This window comes from Pongo pygmaeus, chromosome 10 (genome assembly GCF_028885625.2).
Source record: "Pongo pygmaeus isolate AG05252 chromosome 10, NHGRI_mPonPyg2-v2.0_pri, whole genome shotgun sequence".
NCBI lineage: Eukaryota > Metazoa > Chordata > Mammalia > Primates > Hominidae > Pongo > Pongo pygmaeus.
Genome location: NC_072383.2, coordinates 689,274 through 700,179, shown reverse-complemented (window position 1 = coordinate 700,179; position 10,906 = coordinate 689,274). Strand labels below are relative to the sequence as shown.

The window sequence follows — 10,906 nt, the reverse complement described above, 5'->3', positions numbered from 1 at the left end:
CACACAAGCAATCTAGTTTCATCTGTATTTCCACTCACCACCCTACCAGTGGATTATTTTGAAGCAAATACTATACATCATATTGTTCCATCTAAAATAATCTTTAAAAACAATGACTCTTTTTATTAACATAACCAAAATACTGACCGGGCACAGTGGCTCATGCCTGTAATCCCAGCACTTTGGGAGGCCAAGATGGGCAGATCACGACGTCAGGAGCTCGAGACCATCCTGGCTAACACGGTGAAACCCCGTCTCTACTAAAAATACAAAAAATTAGCCGGGCGTGGTGGTGGGCGCCTGTAGTCCCAGCTACTCAGGAGGCTGAGGCAGGAGAATCGCTGGAACCCAGGAGGTGGAGCATGCAGTGAGCCGAGATTGCGCCACTGCACTCCAGCCTGGGTGACAGGTGAGACTCCATCTCAAAAAATAAATAAATAAATAAAATAACCAAAATACCATATATCACCTAAAGTTAACAAAATATCCTTAATAATATTAGATATCTAATCAGTATTCAAATGTCCCTGATTATCTGATATAGGTTTTATTATTCAGTTGGTTTGTTTGCAACATAATCCAAACAAAGTCTATACACTGTATTGGGTTGATATGTCTCTTAGGTCTTTTTTTTTTTTTAGGTGAGTCTCCCTCTGTCACCCAGGCTGGAGTGCAGTGGCGTGATCACAGCTTACTGCAGCCTTGAATTCCTGGGCTCAAGCAATCCTCTCAACTCAGCCTCCTGAGTAGCTGGAACTACAGCTGCTTGCCACCACACCAGGCTAATTTATTTTTCGAGACAGAATTTCACTCTTGTCACCCAGGCCAGAGTGCAATGGCATGATCTTGGCTTACTGCAACCTCCGCCTTCTGGGTTCAAGCAATTCTCCTGCCTCAGCATCCCGGATAGCTGGGATTACAGGCATGCACCATATGCCTGGCTAATTTTTGTATTTTTAGTGGAGATGGGGTTTCACCACATTGGCCAGGCTGGTCTCAAACTCCTGACCTCAGATGATCCATCCGCCTCAGCCTCCCAAAGTGCTGGGATTACAGGCTTAAGCCACCATGCCCAGCCCAGGCTAATTAAAACAAAAAAAAAAATCATTTGTAGAGATAGAATCTCCTTATGCTGCCCGGGCTGGTCTCGAACTCCTGGACCTAAGTGATCCACCCGCCTCAGCCTCCCGAAGTGCTGGGATTATAGATGTGAGCGGCTGCACCCGGGCCTGTCTCTTAAGTTTTCATCTATGAGTTCCTTCTTCTTTTCTTTTCTCCTCTAATTTATTTGTTGAAGAAACCAGGTCAGGTTGTTTGCACTGTGGAATTTCCCAGGTTTAATCCATCCCTGAGTGTCTTTAATATGTTCCTGTCTTCCCTGTGTTTCCTATAAACTGGAAATTAGATCTACAGCATATTCAGTTGCAATATTTTTGGCAAGAATGCTTCATAGGTGGGGTGTCTGAGGAACACTTTGTCAGTTAAAAAGGCCCTGTGGGCCAGCATCCTGTCTGCTGCCTGGATAAGTGGCTATAATTTTGACTGTGCTTTGTAAACCTTCTTTTTCCTTTTCTTCCTTTCTTTCTTTCTTTCGTTCTTTTTTTTCTTTTATTTTGACAGAGTTTCACCCTTGTCACCCAGGCTGGAGTGCAGTGGCACAATCTTGGCCCACTGCAACCTCCACCTTCCGGGTTCAAGAGATTCTCCTGCCTCAGCCTCCCAAGTAGCTGGGATTACAGGCGCCTGCCACCACGCCTGGCTAATTTTTTTTTTTTTTTTTTGTATTTTGTTTTTTTTAGTAGAGCGGGGTTTCGTCATGTTGGCCAGGTTGGTCTTGAACTCCCAACCTCAGGTGATCCACCCGCCTTGGCATCCCAAAGTGCTGGGATTACAGGTGTGAGCCACTGCTCCTGGCCTTTTTTTCCTTTTTTAAATATCACTTCAGGACTTGAAACCTCCACACAATTTTGTGTGACTTGGGGTTGCCCAGCCCACACACACCAGCCCTTAGAGGCTTATCGTCCATGCCTCCTGAGCAGAAGTCCATTGGTTCCCAAGAGGTGCCTTAAGGGGCAACTCGAGAAACGGAACGGGACAGTTGCCGGGGGTGGGTGGCGGGACAGATAGGGCAGAAGTGGATGTGACTCTAGAATTCAAACAGCTTCACTTTAATCTGCTTTATGTTAACTTCCACATAAGATTACACTTAAGGAAAGGATTTCTCATCTTTAAAAAGTTTGCAAACTACTGATCTTTGTCTCTCTCCTATCACTAAGGAGAGATCATCTATTCCTCTCCCTTAAGCCACCGAGAGAGTGCCAGGCACCTTTTTTTTTTCTGAGACGGAGTCTTGCTCTGTTGCCAGGCTGGAGTGCAGTGGTGTGATCTCAGCTCACTGCAACCTCCCCCTCCCGGGTTCAAGCGATTCTCCTGCCTCAGCCTCCCAAGTAGCTGGGACTACAGGCGTGCGCCACCACACCCAGCTACTTTTTTTGTATTTTAAGTAGAGACGGGGGTCTCACCATCTTGGCCAGGCTGGTCTTGAACTCCTGACCTCATGATCCACCCGCCTCGGCCTCCCAAAGTGCTGGGATTACAGGCGTGAGCCACCGCGCCTGGCCAGAGGCTCTGTTTTTAATCATTCATTGAACAGTGAGTCACAGTTAAAATCCCCCTCCTCTGAATGCGAAAGAGTGAAGGGAAATTTTACTCACCACCACCAAGAGCATCCCCAGTCCTCGTGGGGCATTCCCACGAGAGCTGTGTGCCCTGACTTCCTATTTATGTGAAGTCAGGCCTGATGAGCATCTATCAAGGAGTGAGCAGCCAAACAGAAGCGACATACACAGTGACAGAATTCTAAATGTAGAATTTTGGTTGATAGCTCCACTGGCCAAGAAGGTAGCTACTAGTTACTTAAATGTAACCACTTAAATGTGAATGTAGAGGCTGGGCATGGTGCTCACGCCTGTAATTCTAGCGCTTTGGGAGGTCGAGGTGGGCAGATCACCTGAGGTCAGGAGTTCGAGACCAGCCTGGTCAACATGGTGAAATCACGTCTCTACTGAAAATACACAAAAAAATTAGCTGGGCGTGGTGGTACACGCCTGTAATTCTGGCTACTCAGGAGGCTGAGGTATGAGAATTGCATGAACCCGGGAGGTGGAGGTTGCAATGAGCTAGATCACGCCAGCGCACTCCAGCCTGGGAGACAGAGTAAGACTCTGTCTCAAAAAAAAAAAAGGGTGAATTTAGGCCAGGCGCAGTGGCTCATGCTTGTAATCCCAGCACTTGGGGAGGCTAAGGTTGTGGATTACTTAAGCCCAGGAGTTTGAGGCTGCAGTGAGCTATGATTGTGCCACTGTACTCCAGCCTGGGTGACAAAGTAAGACCCTGTCTCTAAAATAAATTTAAAAATAAATAAAATCAAAATATGTGAATTTATTGAAACTAAATCAGATTTAAAATTCAAATTCCTACTCAGCCAACCAAATTTCATGTGCTCAATTAGCTAATGTGGCTAATGGCTACTATATTGAAGAGTGAAGATGGAAATGTTCAATAACATTTACTGCACTACCAGCTCCCTCCATAGGCCCTCAGAAAGCTTCCCTTTGCCATCCCTGTTGGCCCCAGGATTCCTGGAGAAGTGAATTTGAAAGCAGCTGAGTTAATGTGTAAATGGGCATAAGTGAGTTTGTAAGAATGTTTTGAAGTCAGCTTTTATTCTCACTTCTGTATCTTGTTTGATGTGGGTATGCCCTACTCAGTCTCCATTAGCAGAGGCAACAGATAGTGGTAATTTTCCCTAAAATTTTTCTAATTACATAAATTTTCCATCAGGGAGGGTCTTATTGGTAAAATTAAACTAAAAACATTAGATTCTTCTTGCTCTGTTTCAATTTTTAAAAAAGCCAACAATTTCTAGCCCTCAACTTTTACACACTGAAATTCAGACCTATATCTGATATTTTATATTGTTACACAGGAAGTATTTAATATAAACTTTTTTTTTTTTTTTTTTTTTTTTTTTTTTTTTTTTTTTTTTTTGAGACAGAGTCTCACTCAGTCACCCAGGCTGGAGTGCAGTGATGTGGTCTCGGCTCATTGCAACCTCCACCTCCTGGGTTCACGCCATTCTCGTGTGCCTCAGCCTTCCAAATAGCTGGGATTACCAGCATGCACCACCACGCCCAGCTAATTTTTGTATTTTTAGTAGAGAGGGGTTACACCATGTTGGCCAGGCCGGTCTCAAACTCCTGACCTCGTGATCCGCCTGCCTTGGTGCTGGATTACAGGTGTGAGCCATGACACCTGGCCAAAACACACATTAGAAACAGAATTTAAGAGCTGGAGGGATCTTAGGAATCAACTCTTTTGATAGCTTCACATTCACAAACAAGAATGTAAGCCCCAGAGAAGTTAAGTGACTTGCCTAAAAACACAGTGACTCAGCACACATAGAGGAATCCAGGCCACCTGGCTTTCACCCTAGAGCTTTTCCCACAATTCAAAATTAAAGGATCTTCTTGCTGCTGCCTTCTTCAGTACCCTACAACAATGCTTTGCCCCTTCTACATAGCAAGATCCCTAGGGTCTCATTGTAGACCCCTCTTTCCATGAAACTAGACTCAGAGTAGTTTCTGAGTCACTCTGAGTGTCTACTTATCTGTAAGTTCAAGGATATTCTAAAATATACTTTCCAAGAGACAATCTCCCTAAAAATGTCCCTCTGGCTTTACACCACAAAAATCATCCTAGCAGTAAAGAAAAATAGAAACCATTTCCATCCACAGTGATAACCTCCACGTAGGTGCAGTTTCAGCACCAGCCAAATGTCAGCAACACTCTTCACTACAGCTTCCCTTACCATGAAGTGCCTCAACAGGGCATGCATGTGGTGCTTTTATATCCCCGCAGTGTTTAACCCAATATCCACGTGGTAGAGACTCAGCAGTTGCCTCTCAAGTGGGAATTAGACTTCAAAGACTCTGATTAAAGTCTAGAGCAGGGGTCAGCAGACTACAACCTGTGAAGCCAACTCTGGTCTGTTTTTATGAATATCTGACTCTTTTTGTAAATAAAGTTTTATTGGAACACTCCCACACTCGTTCATTTACATGTTGTCTATGACCGCTTTCACATTATTATAGAATTGAGTCACTGCAGCAGAAATCATGACTCACAAAGGCTGAAAAATATTGGCTCTCTGGCCCCTTACAGAAAAAGTTTGCTGGCTGGGCACGGTGACTCACGCCTGTAATTCCAGCACTTTGAGAGAGCGAGGCTAGCGGATCACTTGAGCTCAGGAGTTCGAGACCAGCCTGGGCAACATGGCGAAACCCCCATCTCTACAAAAAATACAGAAACTAGCCAGGCATGGTGGCACGCGCCTGTAATCCCAGCTACTGGGCTGGGGGTTGGGGCCTGAGGTGAGAGGATCACTTAAGCCCAGGAGGCAGAGGTTGCAGTGAGCAGAGACTGTGCCACTGCACACCAGCCTGGGTGACAGAGTGAGACCCTGTCTCAAAAAATTAAAATTAAAATTAAAAAAGCTCCATATAGCAATTTGAATTTTATAAAAGAGAAAAATGAAAAAGAAAAACTTTGCTGACCCCTGGTCCAGGGTTACAGCGTGACATGGTAGATAAACCATTTTCCAAAGCCTTTTTTCTGTTTACTTCCAAATGATGCTTATGAGATGGGGAAAGGTCCAAATCCAGAAAGATCTTGCCAAATCAAAACCATTATTATAACCAATTACAGCTGTTTCCTTTTCAAACCAATGTGCTTATTAATAGGAAATTTTTTGAAATATATTCAAGTACTTTTCTCTTTTGCATTTTTTTTTGTTCCTGTTTCCCTCTATTCAGCCAGATGTATCCATATTATCTAAAAGATAATGAGGATTTTGACAACAGGGGTGCAAAGAGAAATAAATAGTTAATATTTTGCTTCTGGCATCCAAAATAAGGTTTTTCAGAAAGTTTTTTTTTTTAAGACATGGTCTTGCTCTGTCAGCTCAGGCTGGAGTGCAGTGTCATGATCATAGCTTACTGCAGTCTTGAGCTCCCAGGCTCAAGCAATCCTCCTACCTCAGCCTCCCAAGTACCTGGGACTACAGGTGCTGCAAGCTGCCACATCTAGAAAAATTTTTTTTTGTAGAGACAGGATCTCACTGTGTTTCCCAGGCTGGTCTTGAACCCCTGGGCTCAAGTGACCTCCTGCCTCTGCTTCCCACAATGCTGGGATTACAGGTGTGAGCCACCATGCCCAGCCAAAAAGTTCTTGTACAGATGGGATCTCACTTTGTTGCTCAAGCTGGTCTTGAACTCCTGGGCTCAAGAGATCCTCCTGCTTTGGCCTCCCAAAGTGCTAGGATCACACATATGAGCCACACTGCCCAGCCAAGACAATATTTTTGACAACCAGGTTTTCTTGAGAGTTAGGATTTTCTAAATTTCTTCATTTCCCTTTGAATTGTTGTCATAGAGTTCTACATCAGATACATCCCAGCCAAACAGGAAAAAAAAAAAAAAAAAAAGACAAAGCAAACATTTTCTGATTCTAGATTAAGGGGACTACAGGAAGAAGTAATCTCAGCTACTCAGGAGGCTGAGGCAGGAGAATCGCTTGAACACAGTAGGCAGAGGTTGCAGTGAGCCGAGATGGCGCCACTGCACTCCAACTTGGGCAACAGAGCGAGACTCCATCTCAAAAAAAAAAAAAGTGCTTAGAATAGTGCTTGATACATAGTGGTATTATTATGAGGGGTGGGGTGACAGATATTACTGGTAGACTTTTTAAGGAGTGCTGAGAAGAGTGGGTTCCAGGACTCATTCCCATTCGGGAATGTGGAAGGAGATCACCTCACAGGCTGCCCTGTGCCAACTGGAGCAGCCACATCAGAGCAAACTCTGCTGGAAGTGGGGCTGAGCTTGCCTTTCCCCTGCCCTTCGTCAGCAGCCCTCAGTTCCCATGTGCCCAGGGGGGCTCAGGAGCACTGGTCAAGCATCTTGCAGGAAAATTTCGAGGGGCTTATCTTAGAGATGTGGGCCACTGAGTGGATACAGTGGGATGGGGGCACATACAAGTCAAAACCAGGTCTCAGGACGGTCCACATTGCCATGAGCCAAAGTAGCGCAGACAGCAAGGGAGAACACTGGATCTCAAAGGCAGAAAGAGAATCACCCATGAGTGACTCTGGCCCCGTATCAGACATCAGCCACCAATGCCAGCAGAAGACCCAGGAGCAGGACCTGTGTCTCCTCAGCAGTCAGCAATTCGGGCGGGCCCGTGGGCCCAGCAGCTCCAGAACAGAAAGGAGCAGAGATGGAGAGTCCACAGGACAGATCCAAGAACCGTCCCCACCCCACCCTCCCATGCACCGAGGTGCCATCTTCTGCAAATCTGAAAGACTGAGCATTGTGTCTAAAGTGGACTGTTTCCCATTTAAATGATTAAATCCAACTATGCTTCATAGATTAGACTAAAATATGGCCCCCATTCAATTGTCCAACCCTCCCTCGCGCCACTGTCCAGAGGGATGGGAACTTATTATGGCATTTCATAGAACTGAAGAAATCACCTTTTTTTTTTTTTTTTTTTTTTTTACATTTGAATGTGGTGAGGGTAAACGTGTGACTCTGCCTGTCTTCCTCCTGCCCGCACCTCTTTAAGCCCTGAATTGGATTACAGGTTAACACCCTGCCATGCACGTCTACAGACATCCCCACACCCACACGTGCACAAGCTTGTGTTTAAAGCTTGCTTCAGGAACAAGTCAGAAGAGTTTTGGGTTCTAAGGTAAACAGGAGAGAAAAAAAAATTTCTAAAAAAAGACTCACTCCTGGTAATTTTATTTTAAAAGTAGGGAGAATACCGCTACTTGCATAAACAGGCTTCGAAGGTACTACTCCCTGCTCCCTCTAAGGAGTTGAAGGAATCAAACAATCCGTCAATAAAAACGTATTGTTCACTCACTTTGCAGAACAAAGCCTATGCTTTGGAGCCTATTAGGTAAACTACAATTTTTAAAAAAACTTTTAGGGGTATAGGGAACAAAGCAAAGAACAACAGAAATCCCACTGCCTCAGTATTGAGACTGTGCTGGAGGTCACTCCACCCGTGGCGACTGGGGACCATACTCAGCGGTGAAGTCAGACGGCGTGGTCCTCAGGCTGTTTTTCAAATTCCTTGATAAATACTCAGGATTTCTTTGCCAGTCGTAAAGCTACTAGCTCAAAGCAGGCTGGGTGACCTCAGACAGCTCCGCTGGGACTGGAAGGTCACTGGAGCCACTCGTGAAAATGATGCTGTCACTACCAACTCAAAAGGCGCCATGTGCCACCTCCTGGAGCACACACATGTGCACACACATACACTCACACGTGTGTGCATGTGCACACACATACACTCACACGTGTGTGCATGTGCACACCTCCCCCAGGGGCTGCAGCCAAGACGAGCATCCCACATCAGAGGGATGAATGGCAGGTCTGTCCCGCCAGCTGTGTGCTCTCTCCCACCCGAAGAAAGCAGCAGAGACTCAGACGGCGGAGCCTGGAGGAGCCCACGCAGTCTGTTCCCGGCACCCGGTGCGTGTGAAGGGACTTGAGGGCAGCGAGATGGAATCAGCAAGAGAAAACATCGACCTTCAAGTAAGTTCTCTCTGGAAGAGAGCAGAGGGGAGACTGGGAGTAGAGGTGAAGCTGGAAGAACAGAGGATTGATACTTTAGTCACTTGGTATTCTCCCTCCCCATTCTCTTTCTTACTCACCCCCTTCTCCAAATGCTCCCTAGGCTTTGTCTCTTTATTTTCTCTTTCTCTCTGTTTCCCTATCTGGTTCTTCACTCGTTTTGAAATATCTGAAAAACAGATTGGTTAAATCCCTTTTGGCCTCTGCTTCCTCTTGTCAGTCAAAGAGCTAATTAGATCCGTATTACCAGAAAATGATTTCACATTCTGAGCAGTGCTTTCCCCAAGCCCCAGGACAGTAGAGACTTCTCTTAGAGCTGCCGGGCAGTTCTTTGGAGACAGGAAAGATATGAGTTTTGAGGCTAGGAAGAGAGGCAGCTGGCCAACTTTGCATTTTACAGGTTGGAAAAACTTGAGCCGTTTCTTGGCTATCTTCACAAAGCTCTACTGTGTCGGACAGAAAGCGTCTCATTCGGACAGTGCAAGGAAAGGAAATCAGTCTAATCTCCTACGAAGAGGCAGAGATGTGTGTCCCTCTGTAGCTGGGATGGGCTTGGAAGGCATCAGAGGTTCCAGTCCACTGCTGGAAGGGAAAGGGTGGGATATTACGGTGAGAGGAGAGCCAGATTGCTGGGAGCTGCACTCTCTGACTCCCTGCCAATGGATAGAATAGAACGAACCCTTCTATGACCACTGCTGAGGTTGTGTAACATTGCAGAGAATCAAAGTGTGGAAAAGGACTTTTGAGATCAAGAATTTCTGATCCCTGAACCTGGTCCTCAAACAAAATCTTAAGCAGCCACCCAATATATACTTGAGATTAAAGAAGAGCTGTTTTGTTGAAGCAGAGTATGTGCATGCGTCTCTCTCTCTCTCTCTCTCCCTCGTTCTCTGTGTGTGTTTTGGGCAGGGTGGCGTGAGTCTGGCAGAGTCTCTGTCCTTGGCCCCTCCACCCTTGAGACACCACCAGGGAACTTGTAGGACTGCTTGGTGTGCTGTGTGAAAACCATTCACCTAGTACAACTGCATACCCAGTGCTGTTTTCCTGGATTGGCAGCCAGCCCCGAGAGCGGTCCCACCGCAAGGCTTGCTGGTCCCTCTGTCTGGAACCTTCTTTCCCTGGTTTATCTCGTGGCTGGCCCTTCCTAGTACATTCAGGTCTCAGCTCAAATGTTACTTCCCCAGGGAGCCCTCCTCTGACCAACCTCTTTACAGGATGCCTCCTCCCCAATTCATCTTTATCATTTGTTTAATTTCTTTCATAGCACTGCTCACCACCTAAAGTTACACTGCTTATTTATTTAGTATGTATTGCCTGTCATTAGGACACAAGATCTCTGAGAGCAGGGCTCCCCTGTTTTATTCACTGCTGCAGCCCTAGTGCATGAGGCAACTCTTGGTACACAGTAAGTGCTTTAGAAAACATTTGTTAAATGAATGAGTTAAGGAAGCCATGAGTTGGAGAGGCTCTGAGATAGGAATAAGGTCACTTAATTGGCCCAAGACCTCCAGTCCATGTCTTCTGTCCCTAGTGTGTGTTTTCTTCTTATTTCTAGTTCTTACCTCTATAAGATCCTTGGTTGTTAAGGAAATTGCTTTGCTGCTTATTTTCATTCTCAGAAGAGCAAGTTTCTTATGTGCTGATGGGTTGAACAATCCAGAGTTACAGGCTAAGGACTCTGCATCTGAACCAGAGGTTCAGAAGGAAAGAGGTGGTGGGAGGAAGAAGGAAATGACTGGCTAGGCTTGATGAATGTCTGTATCTCTAGCAGGTAACTGAGGTGTTAGTGTACTTCCTCTTCATTTGTCATTCACTCTCTTCTAATATGCTATTTAATTCTTGTGTCTTACTCACATCTTCCTTTGCTCAGAAGGTTATCCATTATTTTCTACAATTTACTGTCCACCTTTGCCTGGGCACAGTGGCCTACGCCTGTAATCCTAGCATTTTGGAGGCTGAGTCAGGAGGATCACTTGAGCTCAAGAGCTAGAGACCAGCCTGGGTAATATAGCAAGACCCTATCTCTATTAAAAATTTAAAAGTAATTAGCTAGGCATGGTGGCGTGCACCTGTAGTCCCCACTACTCAGGAGGCTGAGGTGGGAGGATTGTTTGAAGCCAGGAGTTCAAGGTTGCAGTGAGCTACAATCATGCCATTGCACTCCAGCCTGGGCAGCAGAGCCAGACCCTATCTCTAAAAACAAAACA

General features: G+C 45.6%; 1 protein-coding gene across 1 annotated transcript in view; it reads left to right on the top strand.

Moving 5' to 3' along the window:
• Positions 1-7,850: 7,850 nt before the first annotated feature.
• Positions 7,851-10,906, top strand: part of NINJ2 (ninjurin 2) — a 93,432-nt gene continuing 90,376 nt past the window's right edge. The window contains exon 1 of the mRNA XM_054442619.2: positions 7,851-8,660. Within this exon, the coding sequence (XP_054298594.1) occupies positions 8,490-8,660 (171 nt within the window). The 5' untranslated portion in view covers positions 7,851-8,489. The remainder of the gene's footprint in view (positions 8,661-10,906) is intronic.